Source organism: Myotis brandtii, unplaced genomic scaffold (assembly GCF_000412655.1).
Source record: "Myotis brandtii unplaced genomic scaffold, ASM41265v1 scaffold2287, whole genome shotgun sequence".
NCBI lineage: Eukaryota > Metazoa > Chordata > Mammalia > Chiroptera > Vespertilionidae > Myotis > Myotis brandtii.
In genome coordinates this window covers 77329-103136 of record NW_005358595.1, presented here as the reverse complement: position 1 = coordinate 103136, position 25808 = coordinate 77329, and the positions used below count along the sequence as shown (strand labels likewise).

At 37.3% G+C, this 25808-nt stretch overlaps 1 protein-coding gene across 21 annotated transcripts in view; it reads left to right on the top strand.

Annotated features, from left to right (window-relative positions):
• The window catches only part of PBRM1 (polybromo 1), a 125433-nt gene that overhangs the window by 22344 nt on the left and 77281 nt on the right, over positions 1 to 25808 (top strand). For 9 of the 21 annotated variants that reach the window (XM_014539754.1, XM_014539753.1, XM_014539749.1 and 6 more), the window contains 11 exons: positions 833 to 949; positions 5128 to 5196; positions 7867 to 7965; positions 8892 to 8927; positions 10931 to 11013; positions 11967 to 12062; positions 12935 to 13026; positions 15153 to 15366; positions 18793 to 18934; positions 20324 to 20421; positions 22564 to 22608. In XM_014539754.1, coding sequence (XP_014395240.1) covers positions 833 to 949; positions 5128 to 5196; positions 7867 to 7965; positions 8892 to 8927; positions 10931 to 11013; positions 11967 to 12062; positions 12935 to 13026; positions 15153 to 15366; positions 18793 to 18934; positions 20324 to 20421; positions 22564 to 22608 — 1091 coding nt within the window. Of the gene's footprint in view, positions 1 to 832; positions 950 to 5103; positions 5197 to 7866; positions 7966 to 8891; positions 8928 to 10930; positions 11014 to 11966; positions 12063 to 12934; positions 13027 to 15152; positions 15367 to 18792; positions 18935 to 20323; positions 20422 to 22563; positions 22609 to 25808 lie in introns of all 21 variants that reach the window. The other 12 variants (XM_014539760.1, XM_014539757.1, XM_014539746.1 and 9 more) reach the window with 6 other exon arrangements.

Sequence of the window (25808 nt, the reverse complement as noted above, 5' to 3'; positions counted from 1 at the left end):
TTAGAGGACCTTAATATTGAGATTATACTAAATAAAAAGACCTATTAGATTAGGACAAAAATACTAGTGCTTTTATTATTTAAATCAGAAATAACCATTAAACTTTATATAATATGCACAAAACATGGTTTGGACTTGAACTATTTAATATAAACCTTGACTAAGATATCCCAGTGCTCACTATAGAAACTGGCCAGGTACTTTTTGGGCCATATACTTTCCATGTTGAAACAGTGACTAAGGTAGGTAGGATAAGCTGGCCATTTGGAGAGCAGAAGTGATGTGCATCAATTGACTTAATCTCCAGTCAGTTTTGATATAACTTGAAATCTGTTATTAGAGCTGGCAGAGCACACTTTACATATATAGTTACTCTACCAGAATATCATGACTTCAGTAGATATGAACAGCAGATGTAGAAATGACCGGGTATCATAGGGCATGTTTTTCTTTCTTAGTTGCTCGGACCCAAAAAAGGTATGCATTTCTAATCATTTATACATATGGTACTTGAACTTCACTGTTAACAGTGTTTACTATGGAATGGAGTTTATAAAAGGACTTGATCCAAAAGATTTAGTTACTGAAATATGTGAAGAGCCTCATTAGTTTCACACATCCCATTCTGTGAGTACAGCCACCACATTCAGCATCCAGAGCATTTCTATGATATTCTTAAAACTTGTACTTAAAATAAGTACTGTTTAGAAGTTGCTCTTTGAGTTGGCTTTCAAATTTTGGGAAATATTTAATATCAGCATTTATTTTGGGATTTCTCTTGCAAAGTACTTATTTCTCCCCTCTCTTCTTGCTCTGAAACCCCTCCTTCCAGTCTTCTCCAAGTTACTTGAAGGAGATCCTGGAGCAGCTTCTTGAAGCCATAGTTGTAGCCACAAATCCATCAGGACATCTCATTAGCGAACTTTTTCAGAAACTGCCTTCTAAAGTGGTAAGTGATACAATTAAAGATGGGTGAACTAAAGTGTGGGAGTTTTGTTTTATTTTTAAGTATTTCAAATGTTTTATTCTTAGTAAATAGAGTACAGTTAATGGAAGGCATTGGAGGTAGCCAAGAGCTCCTCCTCATGATCTCAGCAGCACACAAGGATATGGTCTATACTTGGCCAGAAGGTTGTAGGTTTTAAAAAAAAATTTGTGTTTTTGTTTCTTGATTGGTAATTCTGTGTATTTTTTATTGTCATAAAATATGCATAAGATAACTATTTAACCATTTTAAGTATTTGCCACTAATACTTAAAAGTTCAGTGTTATTAGGTACATTCATACTATTGTACAACCATCACCACCATCCATCTTCAGAAATTTTCATTTTCCTAAACTCCGTATCCATTAAACAATAACACCTTACTCCTCCATCCTCCCATCCCCTGTAACCAATATTCTGTGTTCTCTCTCTCTTTCTCTGAATTTGACTAAGTACCTGATATAAGAGGAATCAAACAATATTTATCCTTTTGTGTCTGGATTATTTCACTTTAGTGTAATGGTTTCCAGAGTTCCTCCATGTTGTAGGAGGTGTCAGAATTTCCTTCCTTTTTAAGGCTAATACTCCATTGTATGTATATATGGTTTGTTTATATACCACATTTTGTTTATCTATTCATCTCTTGATAGGCTTTTGGGTTGTTTCTAAGATGGGTAATTCTAAATGATAAAATAAACACCTAAACTAACTCTTCTATAATAATAAAAGCATAATATGCTAATTAGATCAGATCTCCTTCCTGACCACCTTGAAGCTAGATCTGTGAGGGCCGAGCCCCTTGCACGAATTTTGTGCATCAGGCCTCTAGTTTATTTATAAAAGACAAGAAACATTCTCTTTGCTCAGGAGACAGAATGAGAGGAAGATAAATGAATTCTTCCTCTCTTAGTTCTCCTTAATTGTCTGGTGATGGAGAAAAGAGAGAGACCTAACAGGTACTTTTCTACCCCAAAGAAGAGGTTTTCTAGACTAGTAAGACTCTTTAAAACAGCAGTCGCCAACCAGTGGTCCACGAGGTCCGAAAGGTTGGCGACCGGTGCTTTAAAAGTGTCAGGGCCCCTTGTGGCTTCACACCCAAGCAGCAATTAACATAATTGAAGGTTCCACTTTAGCCTGTGGAAATACAAAAATTTCCACTTTTAAAAGTACTCCACTATAGCACTTAACTCCATTGTGATCATTTACTTTTGTATCTACCTCTTTCCTGGGCCCTGAATTTCTTAATGATAGGCACAAAGCCATATTTTCTTTTGTGTCTCTACCATGAAATTGGAACCCAGCCTGCCATAGATGTGCAAGAAGTGCTTGTTGACTGATGAGGGGCATGCAGCTTTCCCCACTAATCATCAATAAGTCTAGTTATTTAAAGGTGTGTCTTGACTAGTTATAGGACACTTATGACATTAGGTATAAAGCACATATAACCATTAATGTCCTAAATGTGGATCTGATTAGAAAAATAAAATGATTATATTGGACTTCAGTTTAAAGTCAGGAAGACAATTCCTCAAAAAAATTAAATATAGATTTACCAGATGAGCCAGCAATTCCACTTTGGGTGTATACTCAAAAAGTAAAAGCAGGGTTTCAAAGATATATTTGTACACCCATGTTTATATCAGTATTATTCACTATCTCTAAAACGTGGAAGCCACCCAAGTGTCCCTCAACAGATTAGTGGATAAAGAAAATATGGCATATATACACACAGTGGAGTATTCGTCCTTTAAAATTTTTAAATGAAATTCTGACACATGCTAAAATAAGAATGAACCTTGAATACATTGTACTAAGTGAAATAAGTTAGACACAAAAGGACAAATACTGTATGATTCCTCTTAGAGGAGGTATTTAGGGTAGTCAAATTCATAGAGACAGAAAGTAGAATTGCAATTTCCAGAGTCTGGTAGGAGGGGGAAAGTGGAGAGTTATTGTTTAATGGGTATGGAGATTCAGTTTGGGAAGATGAAAAGTTCTGGAGATGGATGATGGTGATGGTTGCACTATAATGTGAATGTACTTACTGTCACTGAACTGTACATTTATAATTAAATAGTAAATCTTATGTATATTTTACTACAATAAAAAATATGAGAGATGAGTACAATTTTTACTCAAGGTTTATTCTTACTCTGCAGGAGATAACCAGTATTAGTTGAGACACCAAAGTTAATTTGGAGCAATAAAATAGTAGTAATCTAGTTTCCCCATTCTGGGAAGGCTTTTGGGATACCATGCAGCAGGAGTTCGTTGGGGAAAGCAGGTTCTCAGTGGTCCTTTAAGGTGTAACAATTCCAAAGACGACAAAGAGAGGAGGGCAGTTTTTACCTATCCTTTATAAATCTTTCTGAAGTAGGACTGGCTAAGTGGGAGGGGTGGGTTGGGAATACATGAGCCAGCAGCTTGGATTACGTTGTAACCAGCTTGGGTGGCTGTGCCATAATTTGTCTTCTAAACTGTTTCTTAGAAGTAGAATTGGTGAAGAGAGTGGACAGGAAAGGAAAGAAAGGACTAGTAAGGTTAAGAAAATAGAGGGATAAGCAGAGGGATCAGATAAGGTGAAGCATCGCTGAGATCATCCCTTCAGCCTAGTAATTGAGTGAAAGCTGTGGCCTTTACTTTTGTTGTTGTTTGGGCTCTAATATTTGAACAGGTAGAAAGAGCCTGGAGAGCACAATCTGACTTCCTCTGACACCTCTCATCTGAGGAGATCAACTTTTGATTTTTGGTCAACTTCAGTTATTTACTTCAAGGAACATACCATGTAGGAAGGGCACAGGGCAGTGCATGCACTCTAGGCTTTTGTGAAATTCTTCAAGGACATTCCTCTAACATGTTTAACTTTACATATTGTGATAAGCTAACATCTGATAAGAAAATAGAACTTTGCTTTGTTTCTTAAACATAGTTTCATTTAAAATGTGTAAGCATAAGTTAAACATGAAACTAACAAATCTTGCAACCTGACTTCTTATAGATCCTTAAGAATTTTATATGAAACTAGAGACCCAGTGCATGAAATTTGTGCACTGGGGGGGGGTGGTCCTCAGCCCGGCTTGTGCCTTCTTGCAGTCTGGGAACCCTCAGGTGATGTCCGACTGATGACTTAGGCCTGCTCCTGGTGGGGAGCGGGCCTAAGCCGTCAGTCAGACATCTTTAGCACTGCCGCGGAGGTGGGAGAGGCTCCCATCCCCGTCGCTGTGCTCGCCAGCCATGAGCCCAGCTTCTGGCTGAGTGGCACTCCCTCTGTGGGAGCACACTGACCACCAGGGGGCAGCTCTTGCATTGAGTGTCTGCCCCCTGGTGATCAGTGCACAACATAGCAACTGGTCGACTGGTCGACTGCCCTCTGGTGGTCAGTGCACGTCCTAGCGAGTGGTTGAGCAGCCTTAGCATATCATTAGCATGTTACGCTTTGATTGGTTGAACGGCTTACTGGACAACCAGACACTTAGCGTATTAGGCTTTTATTATATAGGATAAGATATAATTGTATTATTTATTTATTTATTTATTTATTTATTTTTATGATTGTGCTATTTAGATTGCAAAATTAAGAGAGCTTATAATAAGTCCTTAAAAAACATTTCTCTAGAGAGGATTTGAAATCTTGCTCCCCAGCATCAGTTCGGTTCAAATAAACTCTTATAAAATAACAACAACAACAAAAAGCATTCCTCTATTTCATTTCTAGGCACAGATATCTTGGGACCTTTAATTTATATGATTCTGTGAACGTAGATTTTATATGTTTATTTGTTAATCCTCATCTGAGGATATTTTTCCATTGATTTTTAGAGAGAGTGGAAAGGAGGAGGAGACACAGAAAAAAACATCGATGTGAGAGAGACACATCAATTGGTTGCCTCCTGCACGTTCCCTGACCAGGGAATGAGCTTGCAACTGAGGTATATGCCCTTGACCAGAATTGAACCCAGGACCCTTCAGCCTGTGAGCCGATGCTCTATCCACTTAGCCAAACTGGCTAGGGCTGTGTGTTTAGTTTTGAATTTCACAAAGCTGCTCAGTTGATTAAGATGGTCAATGTCAGTGTGCTTCCTTGTTTTCTTGTTAGCTGGATACTTTCACCTATTAAGCATGCCTGGCTTTTTGTCTTTCAGCAATATCCAGACTATTATGCAATAATTAAGGAACCTATAGATCTCAAGACCATTGCCCAGAGGATACAGGTATGAAGATGACCATATGTAAACATATGTGGTTTAGGGTAGATTGACCTATGGTCTTAGATTTAGAAAATGAGAAGTAAATGTCTCTGTAAGGGATCATCACATTAATGTAATGTAAACAAATAAGAGTGGTAAATCACTTCCCCAAGTCATCAAGTAGTAAGGAGAAGAATTAGGATTTGAATCCAGGCAGTCTGTCTCCAAAGTCTATGCTCTTAACCCCTATGCTGTTTCTTCCTCTCTACAGAGTAGGTGCTTAGTAAATATTAATTGAGTGGATGACAATGAATGAGAATTAAAATTTGATTATCATAGGTTAAGGAAGGTATAGGAAAAATGAGCTAAATTATACCAAAAATCTAGCTTTTAGAATTTGAACTAACAGGTTATTTTCCTAGCTCTGCTTTTTTTTTTTTTTTTAATATTTTTGTTGATGTTGTTAATCCTCATCCAAGGATTTTTTTTCCCATTGCTTTTTAGAGATAGAGTAGAAGGGAGAGAGCAGGGGGGGCGGGGAGGGAGGGAGAGGGGGGAGAGAGAGAGAGACAGACAGACAGAGACATCAATGTGAGAGAGACACATCGATTTGGTTGCCTCCTGCATGCACCCTGACCAGGGCCGGGGATCAAACAGGTACCTGCCCTTGACTGGGAATTTACCCGTGACCCCTTGGTGCTTGGGGTCAATGCTCTAACCATTTTGAAACACTGGCCAGGGTCCTAGCTCTGCTTCCTATTAGCTATGTCACTTTGGTCAGGCAACCTGCCTGCTTCCTCTGCTGTATGCTGAATGTAGTATTACTGCTTCACAGAGTTGTAGAGGTCGGTGATAATGTATGTGAAGCATCTTCTAGAGCATCTATGAGATGTGGCCTTGGTAATGTGAGTGACTGATCCTCCCAGGGTAAGGAGGGTTTGGGGTTACTAGCAGATAAAGCAGAAAGGAAAATGATGTGCTATATGGTGTCATTGAGAAAGGAGCCTGAAAGCACAGTGGTTTGCCGGGAGGGAGAAACTTCCTTGGCTTTAAATTCTAAAAGAGTAGGAAAGAGTAACAGGGTAGTAATTACTGGTACCATAGAAATATTTACACTGAATGTTACAATACAAATTCCCTCCTGGTTTTTCCCTCCAGGCAACCTAATAGGTGCTACTGGGAGTGACTTAATCTCCTAGAACCTAAATCCCTAGGGTTTCTAACATCTATCTAGGAGTAAAATGTTTTCATAATACAGAAAATCAGAGTGGGTCTTTAAACGCCCATACCTCAGCCCCAGTCTTCACTCTGTGACCTCTCACCTATGTCCTTTTTCCTTCCGAAGCCCCACAGAAGCAACTCCTTTCACCACATTCCTAATCAAGATCTTTGTCCTCTTACGTCTAAATAATTGTAACAGTCTTTACTCCCTCTCTGATGAAAGGCTCTCTAGTCCTCTCTGCATATTGCTTCCTGACCCTAGCTTTCTTCCTGCTATTCCACTACTCAGAGACTTGTCACTAGTTTTCTAATGCCTGCTGAAGCAAGTTGCAGCTCCTTGTGCCAGTTCAACAACAACAAGCTCTGGCTAATTTAAGCAGAAAGGAATCCATGAAAAGGTATTAGATAGGTCATGGAATTAGATAGGAGAAGGAAGGTGGGAGAGCTATGGGAAATAGAACTCAGACTGTCACGGCACAGGTTAGGTGATACGCAGTCTCTTTGTGTTGCCATTGCTGTTACCACTGTCATTTGTCAATTTGTGCCCCCGATACCCGCTGCTCCACTCCTGTACTCTACTCTCCTTCAGGAGCTAAGAATGCATTCCTCCATTTTCTTGCTGTTGTCTTTAGTCCCTCAAGGCTCAAGCATGAATTATTTCTCCTTGCCCTTGCTGCCAGGCTGCTGGCAAAGCTACCATCTGCCCACTTTTACCCTCCGTTGTGAAAGGTAGGTCCTTCCCTACCACCTGTGTTGGCATTTCCTACAAATTAAAAGGGTGCTCAAATTTTGGGTATCCCTACAAGGCAAATAAATAGCTCTTCTGCTTAGCCTGGCGCTCTGTACTCTGCCTCATTTTCCCTACTCTACCTACGCAGTCTGTGCTCATGGTTTTATCCTTCCCCACCGTCCATTCTCCTTTATTTGGTTTCCTCAGTCTCTCTAGAAGGTGTCTATTAATTTCTGTGTCCTCATGAGTACCTTTTGAGTAGAGTCTCCCTCCTTCCTTTCCTTTGTAAATTGAGGCAATTATGAGTCTCCTGGGTTATTTTGGATTGAATAAGCATCAAGATATGGGTACGCACAAATGTTAACATCTATTCTAGACTTACCTTTTATCAGAAGTGGTCCATAAAACTAGAAGAGTTTTACTTCACACTGTTAAGTCCACCTTAATGAATTAGTATTAATGAAGCACTTAGAACAGTGCTTGGCACCTAAGTAGGCGCTATGTGTAAGTTATTTTTATGAGAATAATTTAGCTCCGGTTTTGTTAATTACCTCAAAAACTTGTTTGTAAATGGACAATATTAATAAATTTTTACTTTAACATATTGTTCATGTGTACTTTCCAATAAAGAGTTGGAACATAGTGGCAATTAAAAAATATGTGGAGTTCTTTTTTTTTTAAAAAAAGGTCATACTGATTAACTTTCAATAAGAGGAACTTGTATATTTTGTTGTTTACTGTAGAATGGAAGCTACAAGAGTATTCATGCAATGGCCAAAGATATAGATCTTCTAGCAAAAAATGCCAAAACTTATAATGAACCTGGTTCTCAAGTATTCAAGGTTAGTTTTTTTGTTATTATGATTTTTATTGATAAGAGTAGATACCTTAATTTAGAGCTAATAATAACAACTTTATTGAGATAAAATTCATATATTGTGCATTTCACCTAATGAGTACTATTTAATGGCTTTTAATTTATTCACAGAGTTGTGCAACCATCACCACAGTCAGTTAGCAGTCAATATCCATTTCCTCCCAACGTCCCCAGCCCTAGGCAACCACCAAATCTACTTTGTCTCTATGAATTTTCCTATTCTAGACATTTCATATTAGCATAATGTTTTCAAGGTATACATGTTGTAGAATGTGTAAGTACTTCATTCTTTTCACTGCTGAATAATATTCTATTATATGTATATACCATGTTTTATTTACCCATTCATAGATGCTAGACATTTAGCTTATTTCTACTTTTTTGGCTGTTATAAATAATGCGCTACGAACATTCATGTATATTTTTATGTGGATATATTTTCATTTTTCACAGTTACATACCTAGGCATGGAATTTCTGGGCCACATGGTAACTATATAGTAACTTTTAGGAACCACCAAATTGTTTTCTAAAGCAGCTGCACCATTTTACATTCCTACTAGCAATGTGGAAGTGAAATTTCTCCACATCCTCACCAACTTTGTTTTTTATTTTGTTTTTGTTTTTACTGTAGCCATCCTAGTGGATGTGAAATAGTAGCTCATTGTGGTTTTGATTAGCATTTCCCTAATGATTGGTGACGTTAACATCTTTTCATTTGCCATTCATATACGTATCTTTGAAAAAGTATCTGTTCAGATCCTTAGTCTATTACTTAATTGGGTTACCTATGTTTTTATTGTTGAGTTGTTACATTTTTAGATAGTCTAGCCCTGTTAAATGATTTACAAATATTTTCTCCCATTCTGTGGTTTGTCTTTTCACTTTCAAGATAGTGTATTTTGATGCACATACATTTTTAATTTTGGTAAGTCCAATTTGTCTATTTTTTCCCTTTGGTTATTTGTAGCTTTTAGTGTCTTATCAAGAAACTATTACCAGTATTGTAATAACTATGTATGGTGCTAGGTAGGTACTGGAAATATTGGGGGAACACTTTGTAAATATATGATTATCTAATCACTATGTTTGTTGTAAACCTGAAACTAATCTATACTAATGAAAGGGTAATATGCTAATTAGACTGGGTGACTGGCCATCTTCTGGACGTCCAACTTCCTTCTAGGCCAGTGGTTCTCAACCTTCTGGCCCTTTAAATACAGTTCCTCATGTTGTGACCCAACCATAAAATTATTTTCGTTGCTACTTCATAACTAATGTTGCTACTGTTATGAATTGTAATATAAATATCTGATATGCAGGGTGGTCTTAGTCAACCCCTGTGAAGGGGTCATTCGACCACCAAAGGGGTTGCGACCCACAGGTTGAGAACCGCTGTTCTAGACAAAGCCACAGTGGTGGGGGACCGAGGCAGAGGTGGTTAGAGACCATCAGGCTGGCAGGGAGGGCAGTTGGGGGCCATCAGGCTGGCAGGGACATCCCCTGAGGGGTCCCAGATTGGAGAGGGTGCAGGCTGGGCTGAGGGACACACCCCCCACACACACACGAATTTCATGCACCGGGCCTCTAGTACAAAAAAATATGGTGTGGGGGAGCAGGATTAAGTCAGTCTAGGTCAATGGTTGCCACCAGTGGTCCACGAGATCCAAAAGGTTGGCAACCGCTGGTCTAGGTTTAAAACAAAACAAAAGAAACCATTACCTCGTTCAAGGTCATAACGCTTAATATCTATGTTTTTTCTAAGAATTTTATCGTTTTAGCTTTTACATTTAGGTCTTTGATCCATTTTTAATTAATTTTGGAAACATGAGGTAGGTATTAGATAGGAATCCACATTCATTCTTTTACATGGGATAATTATTTTTCCTTGCACCTCATGTTGAAGAGATTATTCTTTCCCCCCATTGAATAGTCTTGGCACCCTTGTTAAAAATCAATTGACTATACATTTATAGTTTTATTTGGATTCAGTTCTATTTCATTTGTGTCTATCTTTATGCCAGAAAAGGTTTGTTTTTTATCCACTTTTTTGTTAAATATTGATTTAGTCCCTGCATTTAAACCACATACGTATAAAAAGTAATCTGTGTAGTATAATAAATACAAAAAATATAATGACTATTTCGTTGCTTTGCAATTCCCTCAGAAGTTTTGTAGTCCTATAATGAACAGTTGTAACATAAAAATTTCTAGAATTAATAATATATCACTGGGAATTTAGCACAGGATGCTCAGAAAATCTTTTAGGAATAAAATATTTAGACTTTCAGAATGCTAATTCAAATACCGTTGCTTTTGATAGTCAATGTTAAACTTTCTTTTTTATCTTTTAAGAAACATTTAGTGAAAACCACGAATGAATTTGCAGTCCTTGTATTCTTAGTCCTTGATTAAACATTTTAATTGTGTAATACCAAATGTTGACGCAGTTAAGAACTACTTTTTGATGTGATTATTTTCTCGAAAGTAAATTATAGAGAGAAGGAAAACTTTGGCTTTGATGTATTAGTAGTCTATTAATTTAAGCTAGTACATTCATTCTAAGTTTAAGTGGATAGTCTTTAATCTTAGAAGTTACGTTTGTTTCAATTTTTAGGTCAGTGTACACAGGTAGAGTTCATTGTATTTTCGTAGACTTCATCATATTTTCACCACTGTTTTTCCTTGTTCATCATTAGATCTTACTTAACTAGTCGTGAAAAAGCTAGGAAGCTTTTAAACTTATATTTAAATAAAAAGATGTTTTGGAAGCTTGTGGAAAGGTTAGAGGATGCAGCTTTGTGGCTGTTGAATGAAAGGCTACTCCGGATGGAAGGAGTGCCATAGAAAATGTCCAGTGTACGATAAAGAGTATTTTAAACTGTCCTTTTTTCGATACTTTTTGTAAGACAACTAATTTTGTCTTGACAGGATGCAAATTCTATTAAAAAAATATTTTATATGAAAAAGGCAGAAATTGAACATGAAATGACTAAGTCAAGCCTTCGAATGAGGTAGGTTTAAAAATGGCTAAAATCTGCCCTGGCTGGTGTGACTCAGTTGGTTGAGTGTCATCCCCATGCACCAAAAGGTAGCGGATTCGATTCCGGTCAGGAACACATGCCCAGGTTTGGGGCTCGATGGTGGAAAGGGGTAGCCAATCGATGTTTCTCTCTCACATTGATGTTTCCCTCTCCCATTTTCTCTCTCTATAAAAAAATCAGTTAAAAAAGCAATCTCTAAAACCCTTGTGCTTTTATTATTTGCCTAATCTTCTAACTAGTGAAATCAATACAGTGGAAAAGAAGAAATACTTTGCATTTCAAGATTTTATTTATAATGTGATTCTGAAGAGAGTAGGGATAACTCTTAACCAGCACCTTCATTGCAGCTGAAGGGCTTTATTTAAAAAGAAACAATTTTAAGACTTAGCATCACTATATGCTTTTATTGCTATATATTTATAATATACATATATGTTATATGATAGTTGTATTTTGTGTATAACATGCTACACACATGATGTATACTATATGTACTATAAGTAATTTTATGGTATTTGTATATAATGTGTAGTAGATGTTTATATTTACAGTAAGAGTATTTAGCCAGTTGTCAGAAGATCTAAAGTCTCATCCTATCCTGGCTTTTCCTTGTGTTAGGACTGACTTTGAACAAATCTTCTGGGATTCTGTTTCCTCCTACTTGAATGGAAAGGTTGAGTGGCTACTTTAGAATCTTTCTTCTGACCCTGACATTTGCTTGGTTACCAGATCTCTGATCACTTTGGTGACCATAAGCTCTGTAGTACCAGCTGTGGTACATTCCCCAGGTTATGGAGGTTCAGAAGTATTTGAGCTTTTCTATTTAGACAAGAAGAAAATGGTTGTTTCCTTTTTGTTTACCCAACATTCTGATTTTAGCTGTCAAGTTTCTGAGGTTTTTTTTAAATCTTATCTCTGGATAGGACTTCATCAAATTTGGCTGCAGCCAGGCTGACAGGTTCTGCACACAGTAAAGGCAGCCTTATTGAAGAGAGAAATCCCACTAGCAAGTATTACCGGTGAGAGAGAATGAGTGTGTTTAGTCTGAGAGCTGACCCACATTTATGAGGATAGGCATATTAGTGTTTGCTTGATGGATATCCTGAAGTAATATTTTTGGGGTATAGCTGGGTTATTATGAGAATTTGTTATCAAGTACCTTATTTAAAAGGTTGAGATATTGCCCTGGCCAGGTAGCTCAACTGGTTAGAGCATCATCCAGATATGCCAAGGTTGCAGGTTCCATCACTGGTCAGGGCACAGGCAAGAAACAACAAGTTGATGTTTCTCTCCCCCTCCCCCTTCCTCTCCTTTCCCCACTCCCTCTCCTTTCCCTGCTCCCTCTCACTTTTCCTCTCCCTCCCCCTCCCCTCCTCCCTCCCTCCCTCCTTCACTAAAATCAATAAAGAGAAAAGTTGAGGTACTACTTTAGGCCTGACCTCACCTCTTAGAAAATATTTAAGCAAAGTTATTTGTTGGGTATGTTTAATATTACCAGTAAAATGTGGTAAAATCGAAAAGGTTTTGTGTTTGTGATAGAATTTGTGTTCATTGTAAAATATGAGCATCTTAAAAGAGAATTAACCAGTAATTATTAATGAATCTTTATTTTTCATAAAATGAGAGAGTAGTGTTGCATTTATATTAAAAACAAATTGCAAGTAGCCTACTTTAGGCTTTCTAACACCACTCCCTCTTTTTTAAGAGAAAAATATTGGTACTGGATAAAATTGATTACGGAGAGTATAAAAGTACAAAGATAAATTGAGGAGGCAATTGAATAGAAATTCTTTTTCTTTGAATGTTTTGTTAACAGTTCCTGTTTCCTATAAAGTAAAAAAATTACTATAACATCTTTCCATGTCTTCTAATTGTTTGTTTCTATTTGTAGGAATAAAAGAGCAGTCCAAGGGGGTCGTTTATCAGCAATTACCATGGCACTTCAGTATGGCTCAGAAAGTGAAGAGGATGCTGCTTTGGCTGGTAGGTATTAGGCTGCGAGACTAGTTCACTGTCTTTTCAATGGGTCCTTCTGGATAAGGAAAATTGCAGTGACTTTGGTCTGGCTGAGAGTTTGTCAGGTTTGAAGTACAAGCTATTTTGTGGCATTTAGATTTCACTCTTTGGTTGGCAAACTTATCAAAAGCTTATTGCTTTATTTTGTGTTAAAGTTTGTATTTGAGTAAATAAATGCTTTGTTCAACACAGTTGGTTTGACAACATTAGCAGATCCTGGTTTGAAACCTGTGATAATGAGACTAATGGCAATATCAGGGAATCCCAGGAAGACATTCACGTTATCTTAGACTAGAGGCCCGGTGCATGGATTCTTACACCAGTGGGGTCCTTTGGCCTGGCCTGCAGGGATAGGGCTGAAACTGGCTCTCCTACATTCCCCGAGGGGTCCCGGATTGTGAGAGGGCACAGGCCAGGCCGAGGGACCCCACTGGCGCATGATCGGGGCCAGAGAGGGACCACGAGAGGGCTCCAGGGTGTGTCCAGCCCTTCTCGCCCAGTCCCAATCGGCGGGACCCCAGGAGCAAGCTAACTGGTCAGAGCGTCTGCCCCCTGGTGGTCAGTGCACGTCATAGTGACTGGTTGATGGATTGAACAAACAGTTGGACACTTACCATATTAGACTTTTATTGTATAGGCTTTCCAGGTTATTGACTTAACAGTTTCAGTAGGCTATAACTTTTTCTCAGCTATAGCTTATGGCTTAAAGATAGATGTAAATTATAATCAAAGCGCATGGTAAATTGCCATTTAAACAAGTCTAACAGAGGACATTGAGCACTAAAAATGCATCTAAGAGTACACAGTTCGTTAAATAGCAATCTAAACAGCAGCTATCCCATATAATAAAAGAGTAATATGCAAATCGCCCAAACAGTGCAAGGACCGTTTGATATGATGCGCACTGACTACCAGGGGGAAGACTCTCAACGCAGGGGCTGCCCTCTGGTGGTCAGTGTGCTCACACAGTGGGAGTGCCGCCCAGTCAGAAACAGGGCTCATGGCTGGTAAGGAGCTACCCTAACCCTAAGCCCCTCCTCCTCCCCTGCCAGCCCCCCCTCAGTGCATCTCGTGCACCAGGCCTCTAGTAGAGATATATTTGATGTCATTGTCAGTCTCTTAAGTGTGATATAATATTTTTTTATTTTATTGTAGATAAATTTTATTGTAGAGCTAAAATTTGTTTCATAAAGTTATTCTGGCATATCTTTTGATTTTATAATCAAGTGTGATACAATCTTTTTGATTTTGTAATCAAGTGTGATACAACAGATTTTTCCAGCTGTATGTTATTTTGTACTAATTCTAAAAATTTCATAATTACTGTAAACTACTTATTAGAGTGAATTTAATTTTTTGATACTTATCTACAGAATTAAATTTTTTAAATTTAAATTAAGCCTTATCTTATAAAAATTGAAAGAAAATTGTTCTTTTCATTAGCTTTTTTTGCTGATTATAAAAGTGACACGTGTTTTATGTTTAGGTTTCCTTCTAACATTTGGTTAACTTCATTAACCTTATAGTAGCATAACAAATTGAGGGAAAACCACACCATTTACAAAATTTCTAAATAGTATTCATTGCCTTTTTTCTAATAAGTAGTACTGTTGTCACAAAAGGATTATTATTTAGTCACTTCAGCTATTAAGAAAAAAAAGTAGTTGCCAATGGCCAGGAAGATTTACATCTACATTTTCTTCTAAGAATTTTATAGTTTTAGCTTTTACATTTCAGCTCTGAGAACCATTAAAGACTACTTGTTCCTTTTCTTGGCCAAACATACAGAGCAAGAAGTCTCTGAAGAAGGCACATTTTAAAAGATAAATTACTTTTAACCTTTTGTTTATTTGTTTTGTAACCTTTTAAAAATAGCAAATTTACTAGGTAACATTCTAGTCTATTTCTATATAACATTTCTCTAAGTAAACATACAATTATTCTGAGAATTACTAACATCATCTTTAGTGAAGGGTAGAGCTTATTCTTTTAAAATAAGTATTCTCAAACATATAGCTTAACCTGGAAGGTTGTTAAAAGAACTTTTCAAAGTATGGTTCTTTACCTTATAAATACATTTTTTGTCTTTCAAGCTGCACGTTATGAAGAAGGAGAGTCGGAAGCAGAGAGCATTACTTCATTTATGGATGTTTCAAATCCTTTTTATCAGCTTTATGACACAGTTAGGAGCTGTCGGAATAACCAGGGGCAGCTAATAGCGGAACCTTTTTTCCATTTGCCTTCAAAGAAAAAATACCCTGATTATTATCAGCAAATTAAAATGCCCATATCACTACAACAGATCAGGTAAAATGTCTTCTACATCACTTGGTATAAATTTATTTTCTTGTGGTTGAGCCTGCACATAAATCTTTTTTGTTGTTGTTGTTAATCCTCCCCTGAGGATATTTTTTCCATTGATATTTAGAGAGTGGAGGGAGGGAGGAAAGGGAAGGAAAGAATGAGAGAGAGGCGGGGGAGAGAAAGAGAGAAACATCGATGTGAGAGAGACACATCAATTACTTGCCTCCTGCATGTGCCCCAACCTGGGGCTGGGGTTTGAACCTGCAACCCAGGTATGTGCCCTTGACTGGGAATCGAACCTGCACCTCTTTGGTGCATGGGCCGATGCTCTAACCACTGAACACACCAGCCAGGGCTGCACATATATCTTCCTTCCTTAAATGGAAAAGTATATTAAAGGTAAAAATGTTTTTCATATGTTTAGAGTATGCTTGAATATTGCTCCTATTTTGAGAAATAAATTTGATTAAATACAAATGATATTCTTTGTACTGAAATAGTCAAGATGCAAATTGATGAAAGGTGTTCCAGCTAGACATTTTATGTGTCAGATTATAGATTATAAAAAGTCATGCAGCTCAAAATTTAACTTCATTTTCTTATAACTGAACAAAGTACATAAATTTTCCTATACCTTCTATTGATATTTTGATTACAACAATTTATCTGTATTTAAAGTATATATCTATAGTTGAACCCCTCTCCCCTCAGAATAAGTTTAGACAGCTCTTAGAGAATTCATTAGCTGAAACAATAACTGAAAGATAGTTCATCTTGATTTCCCTTTTTTGTTTAGACAGTGTTAAAGTGATCATTGGGAATTCAGCCAGATAATACTTAAACCACCACAGTTTCATTTGAAATAGTAGGAAATAAGTAAATTATAAAATACGACGTTTTAGAACTTCCACATGAAGGTTAGGTTTTGCAATAAAACCAGATAGAGGCACGAAGCAGGTAAAATATCTTAACTGGACAAGGTCAGATTAAGCTGGTATTAACATGATGTTTTCATGGCAGATAATTAACCTTCCAAATGGTAGCAATTAAAATTCTTGTATTCACTGGATTCTAGGAAATAAGGTTGTTTAAACAAGTATGTTTTATGGTTTTGCTTTTGTGACTTCTATTTTTATCATTTCATCAGAAAGATATATGGTGTTTTTACTTAATCCAAACTTTGGAGGTTTTGTACACAAGTACAATATAGAAAATCAGCTAATTTGACCTTAAAATAACATGGAAATTAAGACTGCCATTCATAAGAAAATAGCCTGGAAGTTTGTCGTTTATACTCTTCACCTTAGAAAAGATGGTGACGGTCTTGTAGATGTTGAGAGAGTCTCTTTTAATTGAATGGTTTTTGTCATTATTATCTTTTATCCCACTGTTGTTTTTTTAATTCAAATAGTCTAATTAATTTAGTTCAGAAGAAGACACATCTGTAGCCAGCTCATTCACCTGCCTACAACTTTCTCTCAAGTTAGAATTTTCTAATACAAACCTTACTGTATCAAGTCAATAATCTGCAATAACTTTTCCCTTCTTTTAAACTTTACTCTGGTAGTTATCTGGCACACAAGTAGGGGAGTGTGAGGGATAGAGAAGTGGTTGAGGCCTAGATGGTAGCATACTAGGGTTCTGAAGGATCAACTTTTAGGATGTCGAATTTGCCTTCTTTCCAAGGAAAGATTGGTGCCTCACAGGATCTGGGCTACCTTCCATTGTGCTCTACGACAGCCAAAAGGGAAATCTAGAGCTGTGCTGTCCAGTATGATGGCCACTAGTTACATGTGACTGTGGAACTAAGGAACTAGCTTTTAAATTTTATTTAATTTTGATTTAAATAGCCACATGTGACTAGTGGCCACTATGTTGTACAACACAGTCCTAGTAAGATTTGTTGGCAGAAAGAAGATAGTTGAGTGTCATCAAAAGCAACAAAAATGGGAATGGCCTGGCCAGTGTGGCTCAGTGGTTGAGCACCTACCTATGAACCAGGAGGTCACGGTTCACTTCCCAATCAGGGCACATGCCCAGGTTGCGGGCTAGATCCCCAGTGGGGGTGCATGCGGAAGGCAGCCGGTAGGTGATTCTCTCTCATCATTGATGTTTTTATCTCACTCCCGCTCCCTCTCTGAAATCAATAAAAATACATTTTTTTAAAAATGGAAGAGTGGGCAGAAGCTAGACAGTGTGGCTCCATCTTTTATTTCCCATTATGTTCTTCCCTCGACACACTATTCTTGGTTGACATCATTCTGATAACTTCAGATTTATTATAGATTGTCATTTACAAACTTGGGTTCTCTGTCTGTTCTTTGTGGGTGTTGAGAATACCCAGCACATTATCCTTGGAGTTGGCAGAAATAAGTCTGAGACTGTAATTGAAACTCTGGGTACTAGCTACATAGCTGGTACTGATAACTGAGTTTGTACTTAGTTGTTTTTTGCATCATCCCCAGAGATGTCCTCTAACATTCATAACTTTTTAAGTACTACATGTAATCTGCATGTGATTTTGGTAAATTTTAAGTAAAATTTTACATGCAGAATGGATGATGTCATTCCAAGAGGAAAGTGTGGAATTTATGCAGTTACTCTGTGAAGCTATTTACACATACTGTCGTTCTTAATACTGTTTTTGTGACTTTGATGAATAGCATACAAGTGCTATAATCAAAAGGTTGAAAAGTCTATCCTGTCTAAATTCATATATATAGAGTTAGGCAAACCATGACTCTTCACTTGGTACAAAGTGTACAGGGACTTTATGAGAGTTGGTATTAGTAACAGGCATAGTGTCTAAGAGAAATATCAGGATTCTTAAGATTTTTAAGTAAATTAAAAACAAATTTTAGTTGCAAATGTTTGTATTGGAATATTTTTGTCTCATTTACCATATTAAGACCAATCTTCATTGTCCATATTTAATACTCCTGGGGGATAAAAAAAGGTTATTCTAAATGTTTCTTCATGGCATTGCCAGCACTTTCTCTGCTTTAACTTTCATGAACTGGAATGGTCTCTGATTTTCAGAAATAGGTAGATTGCCATGATTCTTCATTAAGGTCATTTAAACCTTCCTAATTTTTCTAGGGTTTGCATGTTAGTCACTAACAGAATTTTCCCATTAGGATTTTTACTGTATATTTGCTTTGTAATAGACCACCTTACTAGGTTCTCTGATTACATCTTACAGTGTTCTAGTTTATTCTTTTGGATTTTTAAATTGTCATTTTGCCTAAATATAATGGTACTTTTGCCTCCTCACTTTGTATCTTGAAAATGTCATTTTCAGACCTCTAATCAGTATAACTAATAAAGATACCATCCAGTGCTTATCAGAATTTCTGCACTGAATTTTGAGGAAGGATGTTTTATAATTTTCATAATGGAAAATTCTAGCCATCTGTTTGTCTTCCACAGAACAAAGCTAAAGAACCAAGAATATGAAACTTTGGATCATTTGGAGTGTGATCTGAATTTAATGTTTGAAAATGCCAAACGCTATAATGTTCCCAATTCAGCCATATACAAGCGAGTTCTAAAATTGCAGCAAGTCATGCAGGTATGATATCTTTGTTTTGCTAAGTTGTTGCATGTATAACTGAAATAATTTTATACATTTTGAGAATGTTTTTTAAAGATGTATGATTTCCTCCAGCAAGATCACATCATTTATTTCAACAAAAAGTACTGCTGAATATTTTTTTTTTTAGCATCATCAGGACCATGTAGAATAGAAATAATAGTTTAGACTGGGTTAGTTTTGTGAGTAGAAGAGGCAGGGATTTGTCTCTGGGGAGTAATTTTAGGGTCTCAGACAGTTTCCCTCCAGTCATATGTGATATTCTATGGGTTAGGTGTTATTTCTTTGGTTCTAGACTTTGTCTCTTTTGAGGTATCTTGGTCTAGGAGAAAGGGCATCTTAAGGCTAAATAATCATTGTATAGAGTCTGAGTTTATTAGATCCTTTCCAAGAGCACACCTTGAAAGGGTATCTGAGGTTACAGGTCATTTGGGGGTTTTGAGACAAAAGGCATAAATATGAAATAAAAATACTGTCTACTTGTCAGTTTTTGGTAGAATCTTTTTGGAAAGTGAATCCCAAAGCAAGGTATCAGCAAAAGGCCGAAACCGGTTTGGCTCAGTGGATAGAGCGTCGGCCTGCGGACTGAAAGGTCCCAGGTTCGATTCCGGTCAAGGGCATGTACCTGGGTTGCGGGCATATCCCCAGTAGGAGATGTGCAGGAGGCAGCTGATCGATGTTTCTCTCTCACCGATGTTTCTAACTCTCTATCTCTCTCCCTTCCTCTCTGTAAAAAATCAATAAAATATATTTAAAAAAAAAAAGGTATCAGCAAAAGCAATTTTAGATAACCCAAAGAATCTTCATTTTGTATCGTCAACACTATGATCAGTGCTGTGGATTTCAAGTATTTCCTTTTCAGTACTTCATATGTATTCCTTAAGTCTACTGTGGTTTGACTTTCAGCTGTGTTTGACAGAAAGTCTTTAAAAATGCATGTGTTGAAAAGTAGATCTCCTTTCACCTCTCACATTAAATTTTCTTCTTAGCCACACTGTTGCTTAAGAAGTCGAGGGTACTAAAGGCCATCTTTGAGTTGGCTTTTTGTAAATTAAATATGGCCACCAGAGCTGGGTACCTCTATAACTTAACTTGTCTCAGTGCTTTTAACAAGTCAGTGTCCTTTTTAGTATTAAATTCAGCTAGTGTTGATTCTTAAACCCTCTGGATCCATTTTCTAACCTACATTTTTATCATGCAGGCTTTTGTTAAATTGGGTTATTGAAAATGCTTAATGACTTTAATTTTATGAATCCTATGTGTGGTTGTATCTCTGGGTGAATCTGATATGTCTAGCTCTTTAATATTCATATATTCTAGGAGTGCTCAGCAGAGTGAGCTTGACTCCCGGGATCTTCTCTGTTTTAGGCAAAGAAGAAGGAGCTTGCCAGGAGAGATGACATTGAGGATGGAGACAGCATGATTTCTTCAGCCACCTCTGACACTGGTAGTGCCAAAAGAAAAAGGTATATATACTTTTCTTATAACTGAAGACATCTTCTCAGTTTCTATTTATTTCGTCTTAGATGAGCACAGAAAAATGTTTTTTAAGCTATTAAATATGAATTCTCTTATAAGATTTTAAATACTTTATAACATGTATTCTTTTAGAATTTATTTGTAAACTATATATAATTAGCATTTTTTGTGCAAGTACCTATTGCTTTTAGATGATATAGATAAAAATGACAACTATTTATATAGGTTGGTGAAACATGTTCTTTTTGTGATCCACGTTATTTTGTTTTAATAGTGCTACTTAAATCTAATTTAGGTAATTTTTCAGGGTAAATTACAAAATTTTTAGTGCTATCACTGCAGTGAAGTAAGTCATTACTATTGCCCCTTTGTTTTTCCTTGTTAATCTGATCTTTATTTGCCATTTAAAGATGTCAGATTGTAAAATTCTAAGTCATAACTTCTTTTAGTTCATAAACTGTTAAGCTAGATATTTGGCTTTCTTTTTTTTCTAACCTTTCTCTCAACTTCCCTAACCCTTTCTTTCTCTCCTGGGTTTCATGGAAGGGGACCTTACTGTGAGATTCTGGAGCTGGACTTCTATAAAGAGTCATGCAAGGCCTTCTCTTTTTGTCTGTGCCTCCCACATGGAGTTTCTCTGGCTTGATCTTTGTGGAACACTGTATTCCCCCTTAACCTTAACTCTCTCACCATCTTTTTAGCAGCAGTCAGTCCAAGGAGGATACCTTAGATAAGGAAGAAGCTAATCACTAATAGCAGGGTTTGACACATTCAAAGCTGAATGAAGAAGTCATTAGTAACTGTTGATATAATTCTGTTCATACATTAATAGATCCACTAAGATGAGAAGATTTAAAAAAAAAATGGTTAAGGAAAGAGAAGCTGTCCTATATTACCCTCTTATAAATAGCATTTGGGAAAACTTTTTTTAGCTTGGAAAATAACTTTGCTAATCTATGCCATGGTAACTAAATTGATTGATGTACCCTGAGATGTGAGTCTCCTCCATTACTGGCCTATGATTTTCATCCTTCCAAGTTCTTAATTCCTTGTTATACCAGGGACAACGGAGGAAAAATGTGAAAGCAGATCAGAGACATCAAATCAAGAACATCTTTGAGTGTAATTATATAACTCTACTACAGCATCACCTGTGTTTTCCAGATCAGTCACCAATCAAAGATAAACACTTCTCAGGCAAAAGAAGGTAATGGAGGCAAAAGTGATGGTACATTTAGTGCCAACACTGAATGAAAAGAGAGATTGTAAACTAGTTAAGTGCTTCAACACACATACACACACACACACACACACACACACACACGCAAATACAAATACAGTTCCACGGATGCATTAGCCCAGGCCAGATACTTAAAAATTACCTATATCTCTGGCATGTACTTTGTGGGACAACCCAAGTTGATTAAATGAAAGTTATTACTCTAAAACCTGCTGTAAAAAAGAAAACTGAGCATTAAATTCTTGAAATAATAAAATTCCACTTCAAATCAAAAGTCCCTGTATGAACAGATTTCCTGGAAAGTGTTTTGTGAAAAACAGAAATAAGTGAAGAACAAATATAAATCATAGCTAAAGCAGTAAAAGAACCTACCCGGTTATGAAATAATAGGCATGAGTGGATGTTAAGAAGTTGAAAGAGGTCCTATACTTTAGACTCTGACAAAGAAAATAATGTAATTATTGTGCCTTCCAAAAGGCTTACTAATTTAGAAGATAGTTATGTTAAGAGGATTTGGGAATAAAAAGTAGACTTCTCCAAAATTCAGGCAAACACAGTAGCCTAGGAATTTAAGTAAAGCTTGTCCAGGGAAGTCAGGGCCACGTTTTCCAAGTATGATTCTATCTTTGCCTTATTTTTTTAATATTCATGAGTCTGAGAAAAGTTAATGTGATGTGTTCTCTTCATTGTGGGAGTGCATTCTTCTCCCTCAGCCCTCTACCCAAAAATCTACTTGTTGTCTTCCATGTTGAAATGTCCCAAGTGTTCTTATATCCTTTGTCTTTTGGATTGAATAAATCCTTTTTTCTCAACCACATTTGGTTTATACATGACCCTCTGATGTTGCTTATTTTCTCTTCACATGTAATGTTTGTTTCTGCTTTCCCAGGAACACTCTTGACAGTGAGATGTTGGGTCTCAGGAGGCTATCCAGGTGTGCAGTCTTTTTTTATGAATAAACATTTTTAAAAGTGTAAGCTGTGGCATGGTCAGTAGTATTGTTTAGGTGAAAAGTGAAGTCTTAAGCATGTGAAATAATGGTTCTTATTTGAGTGCTAGTTTATTTTATGAATAAAGAATACAGTATAGTTTAGAAGTACAGTCAGTAAAAGAAAGTCAGGATTAGTTAACTTAGATAAGTTCAGTAGCCATAATTTGTTGCTTGGTTGGCCAGGGGCAACAAGCCCTCTCACCAGTCATTGTGGCTGTGCTTCAGCAGCAAAAGGTAGAGGGTAAGTTTATGATGGCATTGCCAGCATCCAGAAACTAGCAGGTGCTAATTCCCTTTCAGGGATGCCCTTTACCTATTTGGGGATGGTGGAGGGATTAAAATCAGTGTTGACAATCCAAGTGATGATGGTTTGTGTTGACACCTACCATTGGATTAGTGCTTCTTGAGCATGAACACATTTTCTTAGTCTCTGATCTTGTCCATGTTTTATTTATTTAAAAGCATCCATTATTTTGCATGTTACTTGTGATTTTTAAAACAGCCTATGAGTTGCCATGTTATAGTCTATAGTCCTAGTAATCATTGTGTGGTGCTTTTATTTTTATCTTTGCTATCTGGCATTCATGGAGTGTCAATTGCTTGCAGAACACCAGACTCTGTTCTTACAGGTCATAAAGGAGAACATTTAGTCATCACCTGTACCTGTCAGGAATTTATTAAGTCAGGAAAACAGACAGGTTGAAAACAAATGAAATTGTGTGGGAAGATTATACTAAAATAATTACATAAGATACACAGTTGTGTAGTTGTATGGAAATGTTTCATGATTGCCCATAAGAAATCTGATTTCCCTACCATGTTTAAGTTAGTATTCTAAACTTATCTGTATGTTGCTACCATGGGTAGTCCATCCTACAAAATCTTCGTCCTAATATTTTCCTTAAGAAAAGTTTTCTCAGTATTTTTTTAAAAGACCATGGATTGTATTTATTTTTTAATTTTATTTTTATTAATTTCCGAGAGGAAGGGAGAGGGGGTGAGAAACAGAAACATCAATGATTAGAGAGAATCATTGATTGGCTGCCTCCTGCACACCCCACACTGGGGATCGATCCGCAGTTCAGGAATGAGCCCTGACCGGGAATCAAACTGTGACGTCCTGGTTCGTAGGTAGACGCTCAGCCACTGAGCCACGCCAACCAGGCTGTATTTCTTTTATATCACTCATAGTGTATGGCACAGCTCTAAGTAGTAGTAGAAATAGAAATGTGGGACATCAAGGAGTAGTATTGTAACCCCAAATTCTAGAGCCTGACTGCCTAGGTTCAGATCCCAGTTTTTCTTATTAGCTCTGATATGAGCCTCATTTCAATTTACTCTCTCAAACAAGGAGTTGATGATAATACCTATATATGATTACTGAGTGGACCTGGTTGGTTATTATGTTTGAGCTTGGATACAAAAAGTACTCAGAAAAGGTAGCCGTGATTATTTTCTAGAAGTAGTTTCTGTTGACATCAAGATTTGAAATCAGTGGATTTCATTTTGTTTTTAGTCAGCTGTTACTAGTCTGGGAAAACACGTTAGAAAAGATGAATGAAAGGTTTTATTTCTTGAAGACTTGGAGATGAAATATAGCAAGCCTTATAAAAGAAAGAACCTTTAGATTTACTTAGCTTAACAGTAAGCACCACTGAAGCTCTAGGGCCAGTGAATTAAATGCTGGGCTACCTTGAAGCCTATGAACAGAGTGGACTTTGATTAGAGAAGCTATTAATAAGCATTAACTTGGGAAAGGGAAGAGCATGATAAAAGCAGCCTGGTGATTATCAGCTCATTCAATTCTCAGTACTGAATACTCACTTTATGACCTTAGGTATTCACTTGACCTCTCTAATCCTGTTTTTACATCTGCAACATTGAGATAATAATTGTACCTGGTTGTCAAAGTTGTAGGGTTAAATGAAAATGTATATGTCAAAGTTGTAGGATTAAATGAGAATGTATATATGGTCCTTAGTGCAGTCTCTGACACATGGTACAAGTGTTAGCTATAATTATAAATAGGATGTGTATGTGTATGCAAATACATCCTATATAATAAAGAGCTAATATGCTAATTAGACCAAACAGCCGATCGACCATCTGGATGACATTCCAGACAAAGTCAGGGCTGTGAGGGCCGGCCGAGGCTGTGAGGGCCGAGCCCCTTGCACGAATTTTGTGCATCGGGCCTCTAGTATAATAATAAATAATAACTTCAGAGGAAGAATAATTAAGGACATTTGAGAAAGTGGTCAGCCACAAGGTATGAGGGTTAGGACTAACACTGGCATGAAAAACTGAAAGATCAGATCTAGAAGGGCTATGGGGGGCCTTTAAAACTTGGTGATGACCTGGCTGGTTTGGTTCAGTGGATAGAACATCAGCCTGTGGACCAAAGGGTCCTGGGTTCGATTCGGGCACATGCCCCAGTTGTGGGCTTGATCCCCAGGAGAGGGCATGCAGGAGGCAGACAATCAGTGATTCTCATCATTGATGTTTCTATCTCTCTCTCCCTTTCCCGTCCTCTCAAATCAATAAAAATATTTTAGCCCTAACTGGTTTGGCTCAGTGGATAGAGCGTCGGCCTGCGGACTGAAGGGTCCCAGGTTCGATTCCAGTCAAGGGCATATACCTTGGTTGCAGGCACATCTCCAGTAGGGAGTGTGCAGGAGGCAGCTGAATTGATGTTTCTCATCAATGTTTCTAAATCTCCCTCTCCCTTCCTCTCTGTAAAAAATCAATGAAATATATTTTTAAAAAACACACACAAGAAAACTTGGTGATAAACTAAGAGAAGCAAAAAATGATAGTAATTCCATTACTTCTGGCTGGTGTGGGGGTCAGGAGGAGGAGGGTGGCAGTTATTCTGGAAAATCAGGGATTCAGAATGGAGCCTCTGTCAGCTCATGATCTTTGTGCAATTTAGAAAAAGCACCCATTTCTCAAGACGCTTGACTTTCATTTGTTGGGAAATTGCTGTAGTAAACTGATTTTTAGCACAGGACCCTTTATAGCCCATCTACACTAATAAAAGAGAAACATGGTAATTGGCGTACGACCGCTACCCTTCCCATTGGCTAATCAGCATATCCTTATGCAAATTAACTGTCAGCCAAGATGGCAGCCGGCAGCCATGC